At 46.8% G+C, this 24,745-nt stretch overlaps 1 protein-coding gene across 1 annotated transcript in view; it reads left to right on the top strand.

Moving 5' to 3' along the window:
* The window catches only part of LOC136366238 (contactin-4), a 129,737-nt gene that overhangs the window by 83,997 nt on the left and 20,995 nt on the right, over positions 1–24,745 (top strand). The window contains exon 11 of the mRNA XM_066327159.1: positions 15,024–15,151. Within this exon, the coding sequence (XP_066183256.1) occupies positions 15,024–15,151 (128 nt within the window). The remainder of the gene's footprint in view (positions 1–15,023; positions 15,152–24,745) is intronic.

Below are 24,745 nucleotides of genomic sequence, written 5' to 3'. Positions count from 1 at the left end.
TCTCTTCATCCAGGATGGGAAACAGAACTTTCAGACAGGCGTGGGAGAAGAAACTTCAATGAAATTTCTGCTTAAACTGACATTAAAGGGTCCTGGGAGTACCAGGGAGGCACCTGAACATCTGGATCCTTCTGCAGCCTGCAGGCTGATGACGTGGAGGTTAATCAATAGAGATGATCCTTCCAGTTCCACGTGGGGTTAAAGCAGAGTTCCTGTGTCAGTGCTTGCCTTGAATGCTGATGCTCAGCCTGATGGCTGCCATGGCAATCACTTCAGAGTTTCTCCTGGGGCTTTTGTGGCTTTTCAGCTGCTGTGGGATGTGAAATTCCTTGCTGGAGACACCTTGTGTGGTTTTTGCTGCTGAGACTCCGGCTCTGGAGGCTGCTGCTGTCCAGGAGGCAAAACAAAGTGTGGTGTTCAATGTTTGCCCAGAGAGCAGAGACTACCACGGTGGGGAAAAAATAAAAATAGCTTTATCAGTTTAGGTTTCATGTTCTTCTCTGGAGGCTGAGGTAGTGTGTGCTGCACCTCAATGAATCACACGGCCTGAGGGCATCTCTTACTGGTGGTTGAGAACTGTGCGATTGTGTTATTAGGAATTCTGCCCTGGGGTACAATTATATGATTGCAGTCATTAAAGGCACTTCATCTCCATAATAATGGAAATCCTGCCTCGGAGGCCTAACTGGAGTCAAAATGATGTTGGGAGCCTGACTCCAGAAGGTACATTTTCTATAGGAACAGTTCTAGCACAGATATAGATGTATTGCAAATGCTGTTTGGGAACAAAGACTATTTCTGTGTGGGGAAAAGTACAGGGATCATTTTCCCTCCTTGATCTTCCCTTCACTTTCCTGTGCAAAGGGAGTGAAAGATCTTTAGTCCTGCTGATGCTGCTCCTCACAGGGCCAGAGGGGAGCAGGAGCAGGTGAGACATGATCAAAATCCACCCATTCCCAGGAAATCCTCACCCAGGACCAGGAGATCCCTTTCTGCTGGGAACAGCCCCTGAGTTTTCCACTGCCCACCAATAAATAGGGTTGGTGTCCCAACAGTCCCACAGGTGCTGGAACAGGAGGGTTTCCTGACGTGGTCCTGTGGCAACAAACTGGGGCTTTTTGTCCCTCCACTGCACAGATGAACTGGATTTTAATAACTTCCCACCAGAGGCTGTTCAGTTAGAGCATCTTCAGGAAATTCCTCATGCAGTTAGTGAAGGGATGTGTGTTGTGTGGAGTGGTTTTGCTGGAGCAGGTTGGACATAATCCTGGACCAGGAGCTGCAGAGGGACCTGCCTCAGCAGGGAGGTTGGATGTGATGACCTTTCCAGCCTGATCCTTTCCCATCTGAACCATTCTGGGGGCAGCACTGGAAGGGGCTGTTCAGCCCTGCAGGCTCTGCATGGCTTCCCCTGCAAACCTTCCCCCTTTCCTCAGGTCTTGTTTTTGCACCTAGGCAAAGGACTTTTCGTTTTTCACGCCACAATGGCAATAATTCCATTTATTTATTCCTCACAGAGTGAGAGACAGGGATGTTTCCCAGAGGTGAAGCTGTAGTGTTGTGTGCTTCAAGAGCAGATTCACATTTCTCTTGCTCCTCCACATTTTTCCACTTTTCCCTTTCTCCTTGGCAGAGAGCAGAAAGAGTGCAGGAAAACCAAGAGAACTTTTATTTAAAATATGCCCACAACAGTCTTAATTCCTAATCTTCTTCTAGAGCTATTGGAAGTCACATTTACCCTGCCACCAGACACGTATTCAGGCTGGGACAGAAAAATAATTGTACTTTTAAGCCCCAAAACAAATTGCTCTTCTCTCATTCTTCTTCATGTGAAGCCCCTACATCATTAGAGCCGTTTCTTTTCCCACAAATATACAGTGCCTGCATTGTTTATACAGTTTAATTGCAAGGAAAGAAATGCATAAAAAAACCCAAACAAACGATGTTCTGTGCTGGTAGCAAAGAATATGAAAGTGTCCAATTAAACCACCATTCCCTGCGACTTGTGTAATAGCAACATCTGTTACCTTAATTAAACAAGTTTCTGTGTTAAGGGACCCTCTTGGTGCACTTTGTTGGAGCAGGATCTGACCCAGGGACTCCAGGCACACTCCCCATCCTCGTGGAAACTCTCCCAGTTGGTGCCATTATCTGGCAGTCCTGACGAGCTCTGTGATGTGTGAGCTCTGCACAGGCAGAGCCACAACACTTACAGCAGGAACATGGTTATTTGTTTTTTGGGTTTTGTGGGGTTTTTTGTGGGGTTTTTTTTTTGTGTGTGTGTGGTTTTTTGTTGTTTTGTTTTGGTTTGTTTTTTGGGGGGTTTTTGGGGGTTTTTTTGGGTTTTTTTGGGGTTTTTTGTTGGTTTTTTGGGGGGGTTTTTTGTGTGTGGTTTTGGGTTTTTTTTTTTGGTTTGGTTTTTTTGGGGTTTTTTTTTTTGGTTTTTTGGGGTTTGGGTGTTTTGTGGGGTTTTTTTGGTTTGTTGTTGTTGTTTGGTTTGGTTTGGTTTGGTTTGGGTTTTTTTTTAATTTTTTTCTTTTTGTAGCTGAAAAGCAACAAAAGCTCAGGAAAGCAGCACATGGTGGCATTTTCCAGCCAGGGAAGTGTGAGGAGTTAGCCCAGCTAACTCAGTCCTTGTCACACAGCACTGAGGAGAGAGAACTGCCCTGCCAGACACCTGCTGGGGTTTGTTACCCAAACTGGATTCTCTGCTCCAAGATTGCAGTCATTTGGGTCTGGATTTTCCCAGGTGTTTTGGTGTTCTCTCCACCGTGGCCTGCAGTCAGGACAGTCTAGGAGGGTAATTCAGTCTGATTTTGTGAATCCCAGAATGGTTTGGGTTGGAAGAGACCTTAAAATTCATCCTGGTGTGGATGCCATGGGCAGGGACACCCTCCACCATCCCAGGCTGCTCCAAGCCCCATCCAAACTGGACATTTGGACATTTCCAAACATGGCCTTGGACATTTCCAGGGGCAACCACAACTGGTGTCCTGGTAAATTCTGGAAAGAAGAAGAGGACTTGAGACCGGGAAGGAGCAGTGGCAGTCTGAGGGAGCTCAGGGCTGCTCATCCCTCCCTCAACTAAATCCCAACCAGAGCTCCCCGAAATCCCAGCCTCCTGGGGAGGAAGGACACCAGGCAGGAGCTGGAAAACCTCTTGGATGTGTTCATACAAGGGCATACATTTGCCCTGCCAAATTAATTAGCCGGTGCCTCCAAGCTAATTAAATGTTAATTTGTTGGTAGAGAAGAAGACCATCCAACACAGGCACTACAGCTGCTTCAGAGGGGAGCTGAGGTCCTGCCTTGGGGACACCGTGCTGTCCCCTCTGTCCTCAGTCCCCTGGCTGGCACCAGGTAAAGCTGAAGCAGCTGAATCCCTTCTCCAGGAGCTGGAGTGATTCTGGCTGAGGAAAAGCAGAAAGCTCTCATCTGATTGTTTTTGCTGTCCTCTGCACTTCAAAACTGTCCAGTAAATCTTGTCTCCCTGAAAGAGTTTAGTCATGGTTTTCTCAAGAGTTCACATCCTCGGGACCTCCTCAGTTCCTCCTGTGGACCCCCTCATTCAGATTTTCTTTTGTAACAGGAATTTTACCTATCCGTGTTGATGCTACATCATTTTGAAGAGGAAAAATGATCAAATTGAAGAAGAAAAGCTTCTCTCCCGTTCTTCCAGCATGTCTTGAATACAAAAAGTTGTATAAATTCCGGTTTTATATTTGTTGCCTCAAACTTCCTAATTAGTGCTTAATTACTTCAAACAGAAAGAAAATGGCAAGAGGACAGACAGCACATCTTTCCCAGGCTGGTGCCAGGGTACAAACCATGGTGATATTTTTATCCTGATTCCTTGAGAGATGAATTGCCAGCAGTGTCTTTTGGTCACACAGCCTGGTGACACTTCAGCAGAAAAGAAAACCTCAGAGGACGTTTCCCATCATTGCCTCACGTTAATTGTGTCGACTCTTTGTATTTTTATTTTTATTTTTTTACACAAAGCACCTGTGCAATTTCTCGAAGGCAGACAGGTAACCAAACCATCAATAAGCTGTCAGGTTTTCATTACATCCTGCCCAGGTGAGATGAAAAATGACACCCTGCAAATGGCCTCCTGAAGTTTGAACCGACGGCGCAGAATTCGTCTTACTTTGCAAAGCACGAGATGGCTCTGCTTCATTGCAACATCTGAAATAACTGACCTGTGCACTTGTTTTAGCCAATTGTCTGCAGAAGGAGAATGAGATGAACAGGGAAGCCACTGGATTTGGTGGTCAGAAGTCTTGGAAAGCTGTTTCATAGGCTGTTTGCCAGCAGGAGCTGCTTTTGGCTTGTGTTGTTCTGGAAGACCAAGGCCAGGCTGGGCTGGGGTTTGGAGCAGCCTGGGACAGTGGAAGGTGTCCCTGCCCATGGCACTGGATGAGTTTTAGGGTCCCTCCCAGCCCAAACCATCCCGTGAGTCTATGATCACCTCTTAGCCCTGAGAGGGGCTGTCCAGCCCAGGGCAGTGCTGGAGTCCACATCCCCGGAGGATTAAAAAGATGTGGCACTTGTGGGCAGGGGTCGGTGGTGGCCTTGGCAGTGCCAGGTGAACAGTTGGACTCAATGTTCTTAGAGGGCTTTACCTGAAAATGATTTTATGATTCTGGAAACATTTCCAGCTAAAGGTTACCTGAGAAGGGTTAGAGATTTATGTAGAATCTGGGTTCAGTGCTGGTCTATTTTGTATGCATCAATAATTAGGCTGATCCCTAAAATTTCCATTTCTTCCATCTGCTCCTGTAGAAGCAGGAGACGATTCCCTGTTTCCAGCCACAAACCTTTGCCGAATGCTCTGACAAGTGCAGCTCCAGCCTCTGCCAAGTTTCAGCTGGTGCTCCTGGAACCAGCCTCTCCCTCATGCCGTGACACAGCCTCCTGTAACATCAGCAATCTGTTCCTGTTTCCCCAGCAGATTATTTTGCAGCGTGGTGTTGCTGTAGTGCTCAGTGGAACACGTGTAGGACATCGCTGCTGCCTGTGCTGCTGCTGGACCTGGCTCAGACCAAACCCAGGGGCTGCTGTGCTCCCAGGGGTCGAGAGAAGTCAAAAGGCTCTTCCCTTGGTGCTTGGGCGTTAATTTTAAAAGCAGAGCTCTGCTTGCAGAGGTGGAGGGAGGAAAGATCCAACCTCCAGATCACAGTGAGACGTGTCCCATGTTGACATCCCTAAAAGCAGGATGAAGATACCCTTAAGAGCAACCTGTCACAGGGAGTCAAGAGAAATCATCAGGCTTTCACTTTGGTGCTCATGTATTAATTTTAAAAGCAGAGCTCTGCTTGCAGAGGTGGAGGGTGGTGTAGGATCAGGAGCATCTGACCTCCAGAGCACAGCGAGATGTGTCCTGTTAAAGGTAGGATGAAGATATCCCTAAGAGAAATATGTCACAGGGGGTCAAGAGAAATCATCAGGCTTTTTCACCTTGGTGCTTGGGTGTTAATTTTAAAAGCAGAGCTCTGCTTGCAGAGGTGGAGGGAGGAAAGATCCAACCTCCAGATCACAGTGAGACGTGTCCCGTGTTGACATCCCTAAAAGCAGGATGAAAAAACCCTTAAGAGAAACCTGTCACAGGGGGTCAAGAGAAATCTTGCTTTCACCTTAGCACTTGTGTATTAATTTTAAAAGCAGAGCTCTGCTTGCAGAGGTGGAGAGGGTGAATGATCCAGAGCTCTGTCCCTGAGGCATCCAACCTCCAGATTGCAGCCAGACGTGTCCCGTGCTGACATCCTTTACAGAAATGTGTCACTTGCTGCTGTTCCTGCTTCAGGTCTCTCGTGGTTTTATGACTATTAAATTCATCTCTGGGTGCTGAACACGCAGCTACAAATTGTTCCTCCCTCTGTGGAAAGCTGCTCCAGGAAGGAGCAGGTCCCTCCCTGCAGTGCCACTGGGGTTTGCTCCGTGGTGAGCACAGCCTGCAGCCACTGCCTCCCAAAGAAATGCCTCAATGCAGTTTGGGGTTGATGTGGAACTTCCTGCTCTGTGCTCCAGCTGAAGGAAGCAGCGATAATGATTTTAGTATGTCTGTGGTATTTTGAAGGAAAAAAAATTATTATCAGATGTTGCTTCTTGTGGGTGTTTTTATGGCGAAGAGCAAGGAGATAATGATTTTACAGTTAGGGCCATACTCTGAGATGCACTTTTAGAATCCAAGGAAATCATGACAAGTCTAAAGGGGAAGAAGGATTCCTAAGGAACATTTCAGGCTTGGTGATATTTTTGATGGCTATTCAAACATCATTTTGAAGTGATGTAAATGTGTCCCTGGATCTCACAAACCTGTTAATGTCCATTACAAGCTGAGTGCGTAATTTCTCTTTGTACTTTGGGCACGTTTTGTCTGAACCAGAGGGAAAGACATGTTATCTTTGAAAGACTCTGCCTTTGGGCTTCAATTCGGGTGGTATCAGCTGGAACAAATAAGCTGAGAATGCATTTGCTGCCTCTGCTCAGATCTCACGAAGGCTCCCAGAAACACTTTGTGTCAGCAGCTGATGCACTGACAATCCTGCACAGATTTTTTTTTTTTTTTTTTCCCTCTTAAGAGAATAATTTTGACGAGCTCCAGTGGAGCTCCCTTTGATTGTTATGTTCTACAAACCTCCACAGTGTTTGCTGTGGGTGAAGGGTGGTGGATTGTCCTTTTCAGAAAGGAGTTATTGATGCAAGTGGCTGGATGCTGCACTCCAAACACAATTCCTCGGATTTCCACTGTCCCTCACCACGGACTAAAGTCACTTATTTCCATGCCTTGGGCTACAGTCAGTGCCCTGGAAGAATGAGCACAGCAAATATTTCACTGAGCATTAGGCAGAGTGGAAGCAGGAGTGGTTTTGCAGCACCTGCTGCTGCCTGGACAGGATTTTCCTCACTTGTGAGCTCAGAGGACGCGTGTGGAGAGCTGTGTCTCTGCTGGCTAATTGTGCAGAAAGGGAGGGTTTAGCCTTTCAGGAGGCACTTTCCAGTGTGCTTTGCCCCTCTGCTGCCATCAGCAAGAGCTGGCCCAGGTCCTGAGCCTTTTGTTTGGGGTGTGGAGCACGCCTGTCCCTCCTGATGCCATCACAGCGCTCATGGATTACAGCTTTGTGTGCAAACTGCCAGCTGGAGGGGCTGTGCCACTGCCCGTGGGGCTGGTCTTCATTTCCCACCAAAATCAATGGGAAATTGGCTCTTTGCACCATCAGACCTTTCTAGATTTGCAGAATCTTCCTGTATCAGCTTGTCACTGCCTCACGTCTCAGGAATGAAAGCTGTTGTAAAAACAAAGCTTTCCTTTGCTTTGCTCAAATCTGCTTGCTCAAATATTTGTTTTGGTGGCATGGGCTTTCTGACTGTATTTATTTTAATTTTGTGTGCAGTGAAAAAAACAGAGAGAAGGCAAAAAGGTTTCTATTATTTGAATTTCTCCACTGCCCCCTCGCTCCCTTCAGGGTCCCTCGCAGTTCTTGTGTTTGGTTTTCATTTGTTTCCTCCTGTTATCAGCATCCCTTAAGAAAGATATTTTCCAGGGAACTGTTCCTCTTAGATAAACCCAGGGATATTTTTGTATTTGAAATATAACTCCAGGCATCTCTGAACAACCTACATGAAGTCTCTAATAGCTGTAAATGCTCCCTTCCTTTCCCTCCTGCCTCCCTGCTCCATCAGGACGAGGCTCTGTCACTTCCAGACTCGTCTTAAAAATGTACAGACCAAAGGGAAGATGATGACAAACCACAGCTTTTGTGTTTATAGATATTAATAATGGCTGGATGCAGCATTATTGCTTTGGACTGCTCCGTCACTGCAGATAAACAATGGGTGGAAAAAGAAAATTGTGGGAAAACTGAGGATGCCAGCTGCATGACTGCTTTTAGCTGTCATGAATTCAGTGGCAGTGTGCTGTTTGTTCCAAAGGGGCCACTGCTGTAAGATCAAAAATAGTTCTCTGAGCAAAATATCTTCTATTCCTTCTTTCTCTTTAGGATATTATTTACAGCTTTTTTATGGTAAGTCAGTGCTAAAAGACTTTCCATGGACAGACAAGTGCATGGACAAGGAGGAATGGTTTCCCATATTGGGAAGTAGGGAGATGTTCTGCTGAACTCGACACAACAGGATTTTACCTCAGTTCATTTGCAGCAAATATAGTCCTTAGCTGAAAATTAATTATAGGGGGTGTGCTGTTGAGAGGCCTGTCAGGTGTCATGGATAAGGCAGGACTTATCTCCTGCTGCCTTCACTGAGAGAGAGACAGGCACTAAATTAAATGGGCTTTGACGGAGCCTCTAAATTATCTCAGGCTCTCCTGTGAACCGTGAAAAGACGGGTCCTTACAGACAAATAACCACTGGAGCAGCTCTGGGGGGTTGTGTGAGCCACAACTACCAGGGCAAGGTGTGCAGGAGGCTGCGTGCACAGCAGGAGAGTCCACTCAGTTGGGAGTTTGGATGGATGAGCAAACGGAAGACTCCAGCACATGGGATCATCCTGCCTGTCCCTGGGATTTGTCCTGATTTATCCTGGCAGCTGTAGAATGGACCCAGCTGGTCCTGTCCTTGCTCAGGTTGGTGTTCTGAGCCCTCAGGGTGTGTTGATGTCCCACACTGGTGGTGGTGGTGGTGACACCATCCTTTTCTCCCCCCCTCTTTTTCCTCCAGGAAAAACCCCTAGGTGTTCCTCCAGAAACACTTGGACAAGGATGAAGCCCCAGCCTGGAAAGCCCTGCCCATTTGGGGGGATACTGAGGGTTTGGGCTGGTGCTGATGAAGGGTGGGAAGTCCCAGTGACAGGACAGGGTGCTGGGTGGGGTTTAGGGCCAGGGCTCTCTCTCCCCCTGAGCACCATCAGGGTTGTGGGGTGGACTTTGGGGTGTTTTGATGGAGATGAACTTTAGGAAGCAGAAAGCTCTGACCCGGCTGTTGGTTATTTATGCAGCACAAAGGTTGGAGTCACACCTGGGGACAGCATCCAGGGCCACAGGGGTTATCACCTGTGCATTACACCCTGAACCAGCCCATTCTTCAAGTGATGAGCAGATACTCATGAACTGTCTCCCTGATTTTGGGGCCCTGTGCTCTGAGCAGTAAAACCTGTGAGGATTTATAAACCTCAGTGTTTACCCAAAATAGCCTCATGGCCACTACCACATCCATGAGATCATTTTAATAACCCTCACTGCATGGCAAGCATTATTTAAAAGGTAATAAACAGCTACAGAGACGTGCGATAGAAATAGAAATAATTTGATAAATAATGCAATTGCCCGGAGTTGTGGCGTGAGGCAAAGTTGCAGTTAGGCTAAAAACTGCTCTAGATATTCCTGCCTAGGAACTCTGGGAAAAGAGGGAACAAATACACTGCTGAGACTGCAGTCAGGGCTGCCTGGTGCTTCTGCTTTCTGCTCTGCTGCCAGCCCCCAGCCCAGGCACAGGCAGCCAGGAGGAACAATAGGCCATTCATCATGTCAGCTGAAATACACTGTTTTTCACAGGTACATTTAACCTAAATCCTCTCTCAGAAGACGGATTATCTCTTAGAAGGACTCTGGCACCAGTGTCTCTTTTCAATAGCCACGTCACCACTGCCACAAAGGCTGTACATGAAGGGATCAATGGTAGTTTTATCTCAAATTGCACTCAGTGTGTGTTTCTTCCAGCTGACATTCATTTAAATGCTTGCTCTAAGACATCTTTTCTCCCCGTAACAGAAAAAGGATCGGACATCCTAGCATTGTTTCTCTGGGGGAAAAAAAAATATTTAAAATATTCACTTGGCTAAGCATGAAATATCTCAGCTGCGTGTGTTTAATCAGGAGTGAAAGCAAGGATAGTTATGCTTGTATTTCATAAATTAAAATGCTAAAATGATTAGATAAGAAAACAAAATACCTTATTCCATTGCAGCAGTGCTAATGAAACCGTTTGAGAGGGAGGAGGGAAAGAAAGAAAAAAAAAAAGTCACTTTGTAATTCTGAGCACTTTTTCTCCAAAGAAGCAGCGAGCTGCAGTGCTGGAGTTGTGTCCCTCGGGAAGGGGCTGCCATATGCACTGCATTTGTACTCCATTTATATCCCATTCATATGCCATCCATATCCCACGTGTGCCCAGCTGCTGAACACAAAAAGAGAGGCCAAGAAGCTGAGAGGGATTTATTGAGGGATACCCTGGCTGGGCATCTCCCCGTGGGAATTGGGGAATCATTCCCACTTACCTGGCCCTGCTCCTCACCCTGCACAGGCTGCAAGGTGCAGGTGAGCTCCAGCCACCCCTGCCTCTGAGTGCTGCTGCTTTGCCTCCTGGAGCCTCAGAGATTTTCTTAATTAAACTCCCCGAGCAAGATGGATAATGAATATCCCGGTGGATCCTGTCAGTCTGGGATTTTAAGGGAATGTTCTGTCAAAGCAGGAGGCCCAAGCTGAGCAGCAGGCACGTTTTGGTGATGCAGCCCAGCAGCCAGAGGTCACATTTCCATGGAGGTGGTTACTGACTCTCAGGTGTAGGATGTGCCCCAGGACTCGGGCAGATTTCTGCTATTGTATATTCCAGAAATATGCTCCATCTCGTTTGCACAAAGTCGGTGATAAAACTCTTCCTGAGCTCGACAGGACAATTCCTATCTCTAAATGCATATGTTAGTGCCTGAGGAATATTTCTCTGCTCCTGGGAGCGCTGCCCAGCAGTGGGGAGCTCCATGAATCAGACCTGATCCCATCCAGGCTGCAGGTAACACAGTTGCTGCTGGAGGATTTACAGATCTGCCAGGTGGATCATGAGCTGGGGATAAGCTCCAAGAGATGAGAGCCCAGGGATTCTGCACTGCTGCTCCTCCTGACACTGCCTGAGCTCTGCCTGAGCTCTCCCCTCCACCTCCAGCTGCTCCTGGAGACCCTGGTGAGTGTCGCTGTGCTGAGCCCTGTGATCCCTCTGGGATGGAGATCCCAGCCATCCTCACCCTCTGGCACTTGTCCCCTTGTCCTGTCCCTGCCTGTCCTTGTCACAGGAGCTGCTCTGGGAGCTCTCAGCTCCTTTAGGGTGCTGCAGAGGGTTCGGCAATTCCTTCCATGTGCTGCTGCAGTGGCAGAAATGGCTGAGGAGGGCTGGGGAGGGATGTTTGCAGCAGTTTTAAAGGTCTTTTGTCCCCAGAAGAGTTTTGATCAAAACACTGACAAGGTCAGCTCTTGCTGCAGTAGAACCCAGTGCTTCAGTTTAGGAAACAAGCAATGCTTTTATCTCCTAATTTCAGACCTGTCTGTGCTCTCTGTGGACCTGAAATCTCCAGCTGGCAACACAGACCCCCCAAATTCTCTCTCACCAATACTGTGTTTAAAATAGGTGACCTTTCTTCCTATCAGGAGGCTAAACTATCTTAAATAGTCCTTTTTTTTTTAATGGATATTTTATCTTCTTTGATTTTTCTCTGATTAGCCATGACCATGAGGCAGGTTAGCAGCAGAACAGTCCATTAACCTGTGCAAGAGGAGATTTATATTTTTATTTACTGTTACCACTGCTGTTAGTAGAGTCAGGGAAGCCAGAACATTTAATAGCAAGTCAGAAGCTCCTTTTTGGAGTTTGCAGTGGTTTGAAGAGGTGCACACTCAGCAGCCAACATTTTGTTCTGATGTCTGTGTTTATGGGAACAGTGGTTTATTTTTATGTCTTCCCAGGCATCTGGTTAGAAAACATTCTGAGGATGTATTTCAGAGGATGGAGCACACTGAGCAGTGCTTCATCCACTTGGAACTTGGTGTCTTGGAAGAACTTTTTCACCCAAACTGCTAAAAGTTGTGGCTGAAGGGTTGTTTGCTTTTAAACCAATTAGCAGTTTGAGAACCTCAGTGGCCTGAAATGAGCCTCTCATCTCCTTTAATGCAGAAAAGTCTGCAAGGAAAATTTGGGAATTAGCAATATCAGGGAGAGGCCTTCCTCCTTTTTCAGCTAACTGTAACGAATTTCCAAGTGTTCAAATAATTATTTGTTCACTTTTAACACGTTGGATTCAGTTTGGAGGACAGAACATTGGCTGCAGAAAAGCGGCTTCAGCAAAAAGAGCCACATAACCATAAGGCCTCCTGATCAATGAGTCACAGAGAGGTTTTAATGGTCTGATTTATTTGGCAAAAATCACTTCACTTGTACAGTTATCTGTCACTTTTAACGCTGCTCGTTTCCAGGAGCGTGGAGGGAGTTACTGAGAGACCAGAGGAGGGTTAAACATCCCTGGGGGCTCTGGGGGAAAGGGTTTGGAGAGCTCAGGGCAGCTCCCTCCTGAGCTCTCTGTGAGTTCCTGGGGTTAAAGGATGGCCTTTAAAGCCCGGGAGCCTGGGCTCAGCTCAGGAAGGGAGGGAAACAAAGCACAAGCTCCTGAGATGTGCCAAAGCTGGATTGTCTGTCCTGATCCAAAGGGCAATCCAGCCCACATCCACTGGAAACCAGTCTGACACTGGGAATAAAGACAACTGAGAAGGAAACCAGTAGCAGGAGAAAGGCAGAGACAGAAAAGGCATTAGAATTTGAAATTAAGTCTGGCCTCATCAACAGACACAATTAAAATGATCTATGGATGAGATTAGCCAGTAAACAGCTTTCAGCCATATGGCTGAAAATAAAGCGTAAATAACTAAAAATAAAACCTCAACTGTACAGAAATCATCCAAAACTTCACTTTCTCTGGGTTTCCTGGGCTGGCAGGAGTGTGGAGGGAGAGAAGGAGGGCAGAGCCTGGTGGGGCAGAGCACCGTGCTCCTCCTTGAGCTGGAGCACAGTGCTGAGCTTGTCCTGGCTCACACTGACTGGAATTTTAACGCCTGCCAAGGGCACCTTCAGCTTTCAGAAGGGCCCTGTTGTTCCTGAAGACTCAGAATTGGTAAGAGCAGCAAACCTGGGGAGCTGCTGGTGCTGCCCAGCTCCTGCTGGAGGCCACTCCAGCCCAGGTTTGGAGCAGCAGGAGCAGTGATCTGTGCCCAGGGAGTGCTGCAGAGGAGGCAAGCAGCTCTCCACTGCTCCTTTCCAATTACTGAGCTGCAGCAACTGCCACAGGAGCAAAGCCGTGGCACTGGAGTCCCTCAGAGATAAATGACAGCCGTGAGCATTACTGACTGTGACAATCTGAGACCATGAGGTAGCTGAGAAGGTGCTGTTAATATCACTGCTGCTGGTGGCTGAAATGCCACCTCTGTCCCTGCCCTCTGCCAGCTGCCCTGGGCAGAGATGGGGGATTGCTCTCAGAGCATCCTGAGCCATCCTCCTCCTCCCAAGCTGTGCCATTTGTGCAGGGAGGGCAGGGAGTGGGGGCTCTGCAGCTCGTGTGTGCCCACCAGGAGCCTGTGGGATGGCCAAGGGCACTCTCAGCAGCTCCCTGGGTTGAGCTGGAGCTCACTGGAGACTTTGCCCAGCCCTGTGGCAGGAGCCAGAGAGCCCCAAGGTGCTGAGTTTGTGCCTTGGCTCAGGCTGGCCCTTTATTCAGCTGGCTCCAGGAGATTCCCTCAAGCCCCCTCAGGAGGGAAGTGTCCCCTGAGCCCTCCTGCCACTGCTGCTGCTGAGGTCCTTCTCCTCCTCATTGCTCAGCCCACTCGTGCAGAGCTTTGTTGGCATTAAGGATGCAGGAGGGCGTCTTCATTTTAGTGAAAGTGGGGGATGATTGGGCAGGACGAGGCAGGAATTAATACGAGATTTTCCATGCAGGTCTTCTGCAAGCGGCTGAAGGTAAGAAAGCAGATTGTGCTGCAGGAGGTGATCCCGAGGAGGCAAAGAGGTGATTGTAAGGTGGGAGAAAGGTTTTTTTCTGGAGTGTCCTCAGGTGATGCCTCCACAGGGCACAAGTCATTCATGTTCCAGTGGGATTTACTGGGCAAAATCGAGTTTTCTGGGTTCACTTAAAGCAGGAAAAAAACCCCAAAGCATATCAGAAGGCAAAGTTCATTAAGGGAACGGGGAGCCTCAAGTGCTGTTGTGCAATAGGAGAGGGTGGGGATCAGGCAGGAATTAACATTCCATCCTCACCTGCCTGCTGCCCTGGAGGGAGTGCAGATAACCCCAGAGCTCAGGTGAGCAGTGAAACAGGACCCTGTAACCTGCAACAAGTGCCACTGCAGGTAAACACCATGGGCTGAGTGACTGGGCAGCATGGGGAGCCCTCATCCTGCTGGAAAAGCCCTCATCCTGCTAGAAAAGGTCTCATCCTGCTGGAAAAGCCCTCATCCTGATGGAAAAAGCCTTCATCCTGCTGGAAAAGGTCTCATCCTGCTGGAAAAGGTCTCATCCTGCTGGAAAAGGTCTCATCCTGCTGGAAAAAGCCTCAGGAATGGAACACCTTCCATTGCTTTTAGGGACACGAAAGAACAAAGCAGGCAGCAGAAAGGTCAGCAGGAAAAGTTCTCTCTTTAATTTTTTGACTCCATCTTATGTCCACTTCGATCAGGAGGCAGAAGATTGGCCACACAGGTCACCACCTCTTGGACCTCATTGGTGAACATCACCATCAGTGACATTTCTCCTCCCAGAGGAGAAATACCTAAACAAAATAGATAAATTCTAAAAATATACCTCGTTTTCTTGGAGAATAAAGTGCCGACAGTGAAAAGCAGGCAAACCTGGGGTGACAAACCTTCTCCAGCACTTCTGCCCAGCAGCAGCTGAGGTTTGGCACCACGGAGCCAGGGCACCACGTGCTGCTGGCACGGAGAGAGGGCTGAATATCCAAAGCTCAAAACCCACACGAGCTGCTGGTGTGTAAATGAAAGCTGCCCTGGAGTAAAGACACGGAAAACTCATGGAAAAACTCATGGAAAAACTCATGGAAAACTCATGGAAATGATGGGTTTTGTATTTATGGAGCGTGTCCGGAGAGACTCAGCCGCCTGCTCAGGGCAGGGCAGGGCTGGCTGCTGGCACCAGCCATAATTAGTGCACACTCAAAAAAAAAAAAAAAAAAAAAAAAAAAAAGGGTTTTATGTTGGTTTAAAGAAACGGGAACTAAAGCTGCTGTGTCTGGTGTCTTTGCAGAATCACTGTTCTGGAGGACGGGAGCCTGCGGATCGTCAACGTCACCAAATCGGACGCGGGGAGTTACACCTGCGTGGCCACCAACCACTTCGGGACAGCCAGCAGCACGGGCAGCCTGGTGGTCAAAGGTGACTAAATCCATTGTTAGCAGGGCTCTCTGGGGCACTCACTGCCGTTTGTATCCATTACTCCTCCTCCAGGGGCCGAATTTCAGCCTTTCAGGAATTCCGATTTTCAGCCTTTCAGGAATTCCGAGTGTTCCGTTCGTGTGCTGTCCAATGTTGTTTCCAAAAGTTAAAGGTGGGATTTGACCAGGACACTTCAAGGAATAACTGGACAATGATATATAAAGGAATAATTTGATGAACCATAAGAGGCACTGACAAATGTGTTGGATTAGTTTTTGCCCTGCTGATGGGCAGTCCAGTGTCTGATGAATTATTTTAGGCCATGAACATACAGGTGATTATCCTTACACTCACTCTCTATCTCCTCCTTGGTTGGGGAAAAACCTATATTGGATAGCAAATCAAGAAACGTTGATTACAATGTGATAAATCAATCAAAAAGCTCTAATTAAGTCTCCCATACTGTGCTGCCAGACCCCAAGGGGGAGAATCAGGAGCTGCTGTGACTTCAGGGACTGCTTCTCCCACCATAAAAAACCCCAGGAGCTGGAAGCAGGAATAGTGTCTGGGTCCTGTTGTTCCAGAATCGTGGTTTTGTAGCTCCTGGCTCATCCTTCCTCCCTCGCAGTGCCCAAGGAACATCCAGTGACTCCCAGGAAAACCTTGTACCTGATCTCTGCCTTCCCCTGCTCCACAAATCACTTTTCTGCACGCTGAGGATATAAAGGATTGGTGAGGGGCTTTTTTCCCCCCTCGGTGCTCAGTTCTGACTCCATTCCATTTGCATTAATGGCAGTGACACATGTGCATGAAGCAGAGAATAAACTCTTTAAGCTTGAGCTGTGGCTCTTAACAGCAAACTGAGAAATGCAATTTCCAAGTCTGGCCCATAAAAAGTATAAAAGAGCAGAAGCTATTCTGAACTCCAAATGAACTGTGTAAAATCCTGTATTATAGGGTGAAATGCTTGAGTTTCTCTGCCCCAAGTAAAACAGGTGTGAGTTTGGACAGAAAGACGAGCGAATTCCGTATTTTAACTCAGGTTTGTGGCATACAAAAAGACTAATTTAACAGCTGATGTGGTTTTTGACCTTAAGATATGCTTGCATTCTTTCCTAACTCCTCTTATGTCATTGAGCAAAAAACTGTGACGGTCAGGACACTTTTCCTAACCTTCCTGTGTTCTTCCATTAATACTGCAGGCTATCCTTATGTTTTATTGTTTGTTTTTTTTTTAATTTCCTTTCTCGGGGAGAGATGCCGACAGTGTCAGAGACAGTGCAAGGATGGGAGGAGGAGGAGGGGAATATGTTACACCAGGAGCAAAGAGCTTAAAATAACTCTCTGGCAAACAAGAGAGGGATGAATAAATATTCATTTTCTGCATGAGTAGACAGTTTAAAAAATATCAAATCCTGACAGGTGCCCATAGGGCTGGGTATTAACATTCTGTTGTCAGGCTGGGTGAACCCCAGTGGTTTTCTCAACCAGTGCAGTGGTGCTTTGGGTTTGTTCTGTTGGCTGCTGCTAAATGAGAACCTCTTGGCCTCCAAGACCTGAAATCTTAGAAACTTGCTTGTACAGTTTGACCTTTAAATTAAAAAGCAGGATTGAGTTTGTAAGGCTGGAGAAGCAGCTCTTTCTAAAGCAGTGTTCTTTAAAGCTCTGTAAAACACGGTGTGTGTTTCCATGTAGGATATAAATATTAATTTTCCATCTTGTTCCCTCAATTTTTTTTTCCTGTACTTGAGGCTAAATGTTCAATTCTTCCAACACACAGAAAGATTAGAGGCTCTCTGAGCACGGGGGGATTAAATGACAAATAGAGTAAACAGACACAGCCTGTACAATATGAGTTTATTTGTGCTTAATGCGGTGATATCAACTGGCTGATACAGCAGCAGGCTGAAAGAGAGGAAAGTGACTCCAATAAAATAAAATAAATAAAAGCTGTGGATGTGGGAAGCACCAGGAGAGGTTCCTGTGCAGGGGGATCCATGGGAGGTGGTGTGGATGCTGAGGAGGGGATGGAGCTGATCCTTGTGCCAGCACTGCTGCTCTGGTGGGATGAGGGAGCCCGTGGCAGGCAGGATGTGTTCCCAGAGACATTATTTTATTTTTTATTTTATTGAAGCTTTATTGCTTTTATTGAAGCTGTGATCAGCTTTGCTTTGGGGACACAGCAGGCGAAAGGATCATGGTCCTTTCACCAGTGACACCCGTGGCTGCTTCCCAAACATCTCCTTTGGGCAGCTGTAAACCCATCTCTAGATCTAAATACATCTATTTAAATACATTTTAATTGAAATTTATCTCTGAGTGCTTCAGCTAGAGTTGGTTGCTGCCTGTTCCCCTTGGGGAGTGCAGCAATTCCAGTCACGTTGGAGCATCCCTGACAAGGGCAACCTCCAATGGCTTTATTTGCCTCTTTAATTATGATGCACCTTTCACTTTTTCCTACTGCTGTGAGCTCCTCTCATTTTGGGCTGTCACGGGAGGGCTCAGGGCAGTAAAAGCAGGAGAACTTTTGCTGGCTGGAATCTGTATCACTTCAGCAGGAAAAGAACACAAAGATAATGTCAGGAGGTTATTTTTTTTCCTCACGCTTGAATAGACTGATAGTCTTGATTTTGTCCAGCACAGTGATTCAAATTATTTCCTATAAAATAGCACATTTTTCATTCCCAGCCTATTCCTCTGTGTGAAAGCTGAAGTGCTGCATTGCAGTTAAAATTGATTAAATACTGTAAATTCTGGCCCATTATCGAGTCACTTTTCAGAGACTTCAGATGTGTCTGCCTTTAGACCTGGAATTCTTGCTGTGCTTGTTCCACTCCTTTAGGACTTCTGCCTTCTGCAAAAAGTGGCAGTGGGACGTGACGGTCCCCTCTTGCCACCCCTGGTTGTCTCTGTTTCAATTTCACTTGATTATAATTAAAACATCAATTTTTGAGATTTGTGTTGTGCTTGCCTCGTGTCCGTGGGGTTTGGTTTAGGTTTTGGTTTTTTTTTTTTTTTTTTCAATCAGTGAATTCCAGTAACTCGAAATTTCACCAGCTGTTCTCAGCCCTGTTGAGTTTGAAGGGACTTTGGGATATCAATTCCTTGGAGTTGGAGCTTTAACTTTTTCCCCAAGAGGAAGAATAAACCACACATTAAGATGTTGAGAGGTTTTGTTGGGTTTTTTTTAACATGAACCAAGGGAAAATTTCAGCAGCCACTGAAATCTATTGACCTGTTTCAGCACTGTCCACGTGCCCAGGAGCCCTCTCCAGACCTCCCTGATTCAGCATAATCCTAAATTCATGTTGGTTGTGCCTCAGCCTTTAAAAAAGGGACCCGGTCAAGTGACACCTGCTGTGGAAAACACAAAATATGATTTAAAAAAGAGAGGCAGAGTTTAAAGGAATAATCCCAGAGCAGCAATGGAGAGTTGTCCATATTTTCTGGGCTTTTTTCTAATTTTCCTGGATAGCACACAAGGTTTGTGTTCAGCTGGTGCCAAAACCAAGATAAAGACTCAACTCTGAGACCGTCAAAAGAAATTTCCTTATTCTTAAATTTTGTTTTAGCATTTGCTGAACACAATTTTTATGTGTAGCCCATGAATGAATATTCCTTAGCAGGTCTAATGCGTTGAGTTTTTTTTTAAATTCGTGGAGGAAAAGTCAATTTAGAGTATGAACTTGTGCTCCAGAATCTCTAAATCAGGGATTTGTAGGCAAAAAAAAAGCTCAGAGAGCACCATGGAGTTATGCAGGCTCTGATTTATTCATGAGAACATGTTATGTCTTCTCATGTTTATGAAATAAAACTTATTTCTGAGTTAGGAAAAACCTTTCCCGACTTTTGAGTCACAACCAGCAGCAAAGGCTTGATTTTCACAGTCGACAAGGAAAGCCATAATCTTTGGCCGTGAAATTGCAAAGGAAAACATTCCCCTCTAATTGGACAATTTCCACTGACACCAATTATTTCTAGGACACAATTAAGGCTCTTCTGCTGGGTTTAAGTCAAATGATGACCCAGAGCACTCTGTGAAGGGCAGGATTATAACTGAGAGCTGTGCATCCAGCACATCTGCCCCTCCTTTCCCTCAGCCCTGGCAGCTCGAGCTGCACTTTGCTGCATCTCCTGAACCACCCCTGGCTGGGAAATCCTGATGCTGATGCTGGGGCTGCAATCCAGCAGCTGCCTCAGGCTCCTTGCAGCCTGCAAGAGGTTTGCTCCACTTTTCTGCTCGGAACACAAGGTTTAATCAAGGATTTTAGAGTGGCAGGCAGCTTCCCTGCTCATTCCAGCTGCTCAGGTTCTGTGTGAGGCTGGTTTTTATCACCTTGTGCAGGTGTGAGGGGCTCAGCTGGAGTTTCATCCTCCCCAGGTTTGTTACTCCTCAGGCTGCTGAAGTCTGGTTTCCTTCCCAGCTCTGTTCAGGTGAGCACTGAGGTCATCAGAAAAACCAGGTCAGCCCCAGAGCCCCTCGAGGAGGATGAAATCACTGCGGATCCTGTCAGGATTGCTGTTTTCCTGGCAGTGAATTGAGGCAGAGAGGTTGTGATTGTTCTGAGGTGACAGGAGGGGCAGAATGAGCAGCTGCCTCCTGTGCTGCTGAGCTTCCCCAAAGCCTCCCATCCCTAAACTGCTCAGAGGCACCTTTGGCTTCTGCTTTTCTGCCTGTGAACTTGTCAGACAGAGCTGATCCCTGCTCTGGGACAGGGACAGGGCAGGGGGAGCAGCTGGAGCTGTGTCAGGGCAGGTTTGGGCTGGATTTTAGGGAAAGATTCCTTCCCCCAGACATGCTGGGCACTGCCCAGGCTCCCCAGGGAATGGGAACATTCCCGAGGCTGCCACAGCTCCAGGAGGGTTTGGTCACCACTCCAGGGATGCCCAGGGTGGGATTTGGAGCTGGATTGATGATCCTGTGGGTCCACCCCAGCTGAGGCTGTCCCACTGCCCTGTGATTCCACAACTGCTGGGATGTGTGAGCAGGGAAAGGTCTGTGACACCCCGAGAATGAGGATGATGCTGAAGGTCAGAGTGAGCAGCCCTTTGGGGACTTATCCCATCACAGCTTTGTGGCCAAACACTTGAGCAAAGCTCAAATCCCAGAGCAGTGACTGACCAGAGAGAGAGCTCTCAGTGTCTTACTGGGGAAAGAAAAAAAAACCCAGTGAGCTGCTGAGGACAAAACCAGTGAATGGCAGAGAGAGATGTAAATGAAATCAAATCCCAGTAATGAAATCAAACAGCAGTGCCTTGCTCTTAGGGCTGCCTCAATGAAGTAAGTTCAGAGTTTCTTTTTCTCTTGTAAGCACTTAGTGCTCATAACAAATAAAACTTGTAAACATAACACAAGTGTTAAGCTTCATTAAATTTGCAGCAGACAATTAATTTTTTTTTGGTTTTTGTTTTTCCCAGGCAATTCAGAGGTTCTTCTGTAGTACTGATTTAGTTTAATTGAACATATTACCACAAGCAGACAATAAGAAATATATTGAAGATATCCATCTGGCTCCCAGTGCAAACCTCGTGTGTCGTTTGCTGGGGCTGTCACAGCCCTTACTAATTGCCTCATTTTGGCTCTTTCACAATCAGTGTGATTTGGCCATTAACATGATAAAAGTCATCTTGCTGAAGAGCTTGATATTAAAAAGCATAGATCTCCTGCCTTGCTCTCGTGCCAGTTCTGGACTAATCCCCAGCACTATTGGAGTGATGTTTTTCAAAGCAGGAATAAGAAGAGATGGACTCTCAGGGAGCAGCTTCTGCAGGTACCTGTGTGCTGCTGCTGGAGAGGGTGAAATGTTGCCTCTGGGTGTTGGAATTGCCACAGATTCTCCCCTTACTGTCCTTCCAAGCCCCAGCCAACTTTTAGGCACGTTGAGGGTCTTAAAACTCATAATTTCTCAGGTAAATAATGCTCATAGATAGACCTGATTCAGCACACAAAGTGGAAAAAAATTATATTTTTAGAAATATATGTTATTTTAGAAATAATTTAGAAATATATTATGTCTGAATAACTTGTTGAGGGGAAAAAAACCCCAGTATTTTTGTTCTGTATTTTTACCTTAAACCCACAATGTATTGCAGGGTCAGCACTATTGCAACCACAGGGGAAAAAAAAAAAAAAAGAAATCACACATTTAGAATAATGTTTTTAAAAGCTCAGCCTTAAAAGCTTTTAAATTCCTTTTGTTTTAAGGGTTTTTCTGAGCTCTCCCCCAAAAAAACCAGGAGGTTCATTAGTTCTCCATCATCAATAAAGGACTGGGTTGTTTAGCTCATCTCTGAAGATCACACATCAGCTGGAAGAGGAGGTGACCTGTAGGTTAAACACAGACTCTTAACGAGACAAAAGCAGGTTAATTAACAGTTTTCATCAACTCTCTTCAATTTATTTTAACACGCTGCATTTCAGAAAGGTGAAAATATTTGTCACTTTTCGAATACGAATGAAAGCCCAGCGTGGTTAAAACGAAGGCACGGCTCACATTTAAATCCAAGTGACTGCAGCGTGTGGGTGTGTTTATGTGTGTGATTGGGCATAAGTCATAATTAACAGATTATTTTGCACTGGGTGCCCAGAGAAGCTGGGGCTGCTCCATCCCTGGAGGTGTCCCAGGCCAGGTTGGGCAGGGCTTGGAGCAAACTGGGACAGTGGAATGTGATCCCTTCCAGCTCAGGATATTCTCTCTCATGCCCAACTCTGGTTTTTGAGAGTTCCTGCTGCTGTTCCACCCTGGATCCTCCAGGGATTTCAGGCTCTGGAAGGTCTGCCTCCTTGAGCTTTTGGTTCTCCCTTGGTTGGCAGAAAATGGAACATGATGGTTGCATTTAACATTTAAAGTTGTGCTCAGCATCACAGGGGATGCAGTCCCACCTCTCCTCCTGGCTGGAGGAGAGGCTGGGCTCTGAGCCTGCATTTGTGCACTCGGGGATGAATTTGGGCTTTGTCCCAGAGCAGGGTGCTGCACAGAGCTTGTCCTTCTCTCAAAGCATGCAGGGGGATGAACTTCCAGGCAGGAGTTCTGTGGGAATTCCCCAAATCCTGGGTAAATCAGAGTGGATTTCCCAAAGGGAAAGCAATGAAGCAGAACACTGTTTTGGGCGTGGGGCAAGGTGTCCCTAGAGCCACTTCTCCCAAATTAAGGAGAATTCAGTGTGACTGGGGTGGGGAGATGCTGATCTAAACCCGAGCTGCCCTGGGGAGTGGCTGGAGCTCTTTCCTTCAGGTGAGGATGGAGGAAGCAGCGTGGGAGAATAAATGAACTTTATATCCTTGAAATCAGTGACTCAGAGCAGGCTGGCCCGAGGGTGATGCTTTAACATCAAAGAGACAGAGGAAGCGTTTAGAGAGCACATTTTCTGTCCTGGGACGGGGGAAGTGTGACAGTGCTGCAGACACGAATCTGGGGCAGGGGTTGGGGAAATCCCAGCCCTGGTGTGCATTTTCTCAGGAGCACTTCTGAGCCAAACCCCCGAGGATTTGGAGCTGCTGGGAGTTTTTCTCCCCGAGCCTGGATTGCCAGCAGGTTACCCAGAGCTCTTTATCAAATGATAAAAGGCAGGTGGCACCCAGATAAAGCCTGGAGACAGGATTCTCTTGTCTTTATCCCAAAATACAAATGTCCCTCACTCAGAAGTAGGTGGCCTCTGGAATACATGGAATTTTGTCACTGAATTGACTCACCATGGCTTGGCTTGGTTGTGTCTGTCTCTGTCAATCCCACCACAGATTTGGAAGATGAATTTTGCTTTCACTTGAAGTTTTTAAGTGGGCCATGAAGAACCAATGCAATCTGTAGAGTTCAGCACTGTGTTTTCTTCCATGTTCATTGTGAATATATCTGAATATGGAGTTTATTGAGGAAATCAACAGTGAAAATTTCAGTTCCCATCCCAGGGGCACAGTAAAAAGTCTCTGCAAAAATCCATTAGTGCTGGGAGCTAAACTGAGCAGCTGACAATGAAATCATTCCCTGCAGGAGAGAGCCACGAGTGGAAGTGGCTGGTACAAAACTGCAGACCATGGCTGACCCCAGCCCTGAAACCAGGCTGAAAGGAGAGGTGGAGCTGCTGCTCCTCCACTCCCCTCTGTGTGTTTTTGCAAGCTGCATCTCGATCTTAGCCTTGGAATTATTTACATAAGGCAAAACTCGTGGCTAATTTGAGGCAAAATGCCGTGGAACAGCAGAAATGTCAGGGACACTTTTTAATGATGCTCTGCGGGGAAGATTCATTCAGGCACTGAGGATTTTGAGCAAGTTCTAATGAGGAATGGTCTTGGGGGGTTGTTATTTTCATTTCACCTGTGATCCTGCCTCCAACCTCACCCCTGACATCAGCACCAGGCAGCAAAGCAGGAGCACAACCCTCAGAATGGGAGGTTTGGTCTTCTCTGTGTGCCACTAATTAGAATGAGTCAGTTCCTTCGCAGGGAGCACAGGGCGTTGTGAGCCAATCTCCTCTTCTCCAGGAGACAAATGAGACCTTTTCGGGCCAGGGAATTTTGTTTCAGTGTTGGTTTGGCTGGTTCTGGTCTCCCTGTCACAGGGTTTGTTCAGTAAAGAGGTGTTTGGGCATCAGACTTGCTGTGGAGGTCTCAATGGGGATGCAAGGAAAAGTTCATCTGAAATAAAAATATCTGCTGTGCACAGTGGCACAGGGAGACAAAACAGTTTCTAATGAAGGCCTGATCCATTTTCTAGGCTGGGCAAATAAAGCAGCAGAGACTTTTAATGACTTGCTCAAGGTCAGACAGAAAGTGAGGAGGAGAACTCATTTTATTCCCAATTACTCCAAGTCTGTGCCCACACTGGAGCAACTTTCCTCTTCATTTGGCACTCTTCCTCCTCTTTTGCTTATCTGATTCTCTTTCTGATGGAATTGTTGAGCTTAATTGTTCCCATTTGGCTGTGACTCAAAGTCTCAATGTTCAGGCTGCTGTTGGAGGGGCTGGGTCCCTGCTGTGCCCCCCGTGGGCAGCTGGAACACATTCCCTGTGGGAACAGAGCTAAAATCATCCCCTAAAATCATCCCCATTTTGCTTTCCACGTCTCCCTGGTTCTTCGGATACCTGGAAAACCCTGAGGCCTGCAGCTGCTGTGCTTTCTGTCACTTAAACTTGCAGGTACTTTCCTGATCATGTGTATTTGCCACAAGTTAAAAGGGAATGGTTTTTAAAAAAAAACAGTAAGAAAATAGTAAAAGCTTGTCCTGTTTTTGGAGGCATCCACGTGGTAGGAGGTATTTTTAGATGTATTTTTAGGATGCTGCTCCTCTCCAGTTGCCTTTCCACAATGGCACGTGGGAAGATGGATGTCTTGGGCTGGATCAGTGTCCTGACACCAAGCCTGGCTTATCCCAGGGCAGGGCTGACACAGCCAAGCCTTCATCTGGGTGACATTAAGGATGGTTAAGCTGTGGATCATTCACTGGGAAGCTGCAAAGTCCAGCCAGGGGGATTTTTCTGCCTCTTCCCTGAGTTTGACAGCTCAAGAGGCATCTGCTCCTAATGACTCTTAATTTGGGATTTATTCTGGCACGGCAGCTAATTCCAAACATCTTGGTGCTGATGAGGAGGGTGGGTAA

The sequence above is a fragment of the Sylvia atricapilla genome, chromosome 11 (assembly GCF_009819655.1).
Source record: "Sylvia atricapilla isolate bSylAtr1 chromosome 11, bSylAtr1.pri, whole genome shotgun sequence".
NCBI classification, from domain to species: domain Eukaryota; kingdom Metazoa; phylum Chordata; class Aves; order Passeriformes; family Sylviidae; genus Sylvia; species Sylvia atricapilla.
Note: the sequence above shows the minus strand (reverse complement) of the source record. Positions and strands in the feature narration are given on the sequence as shown.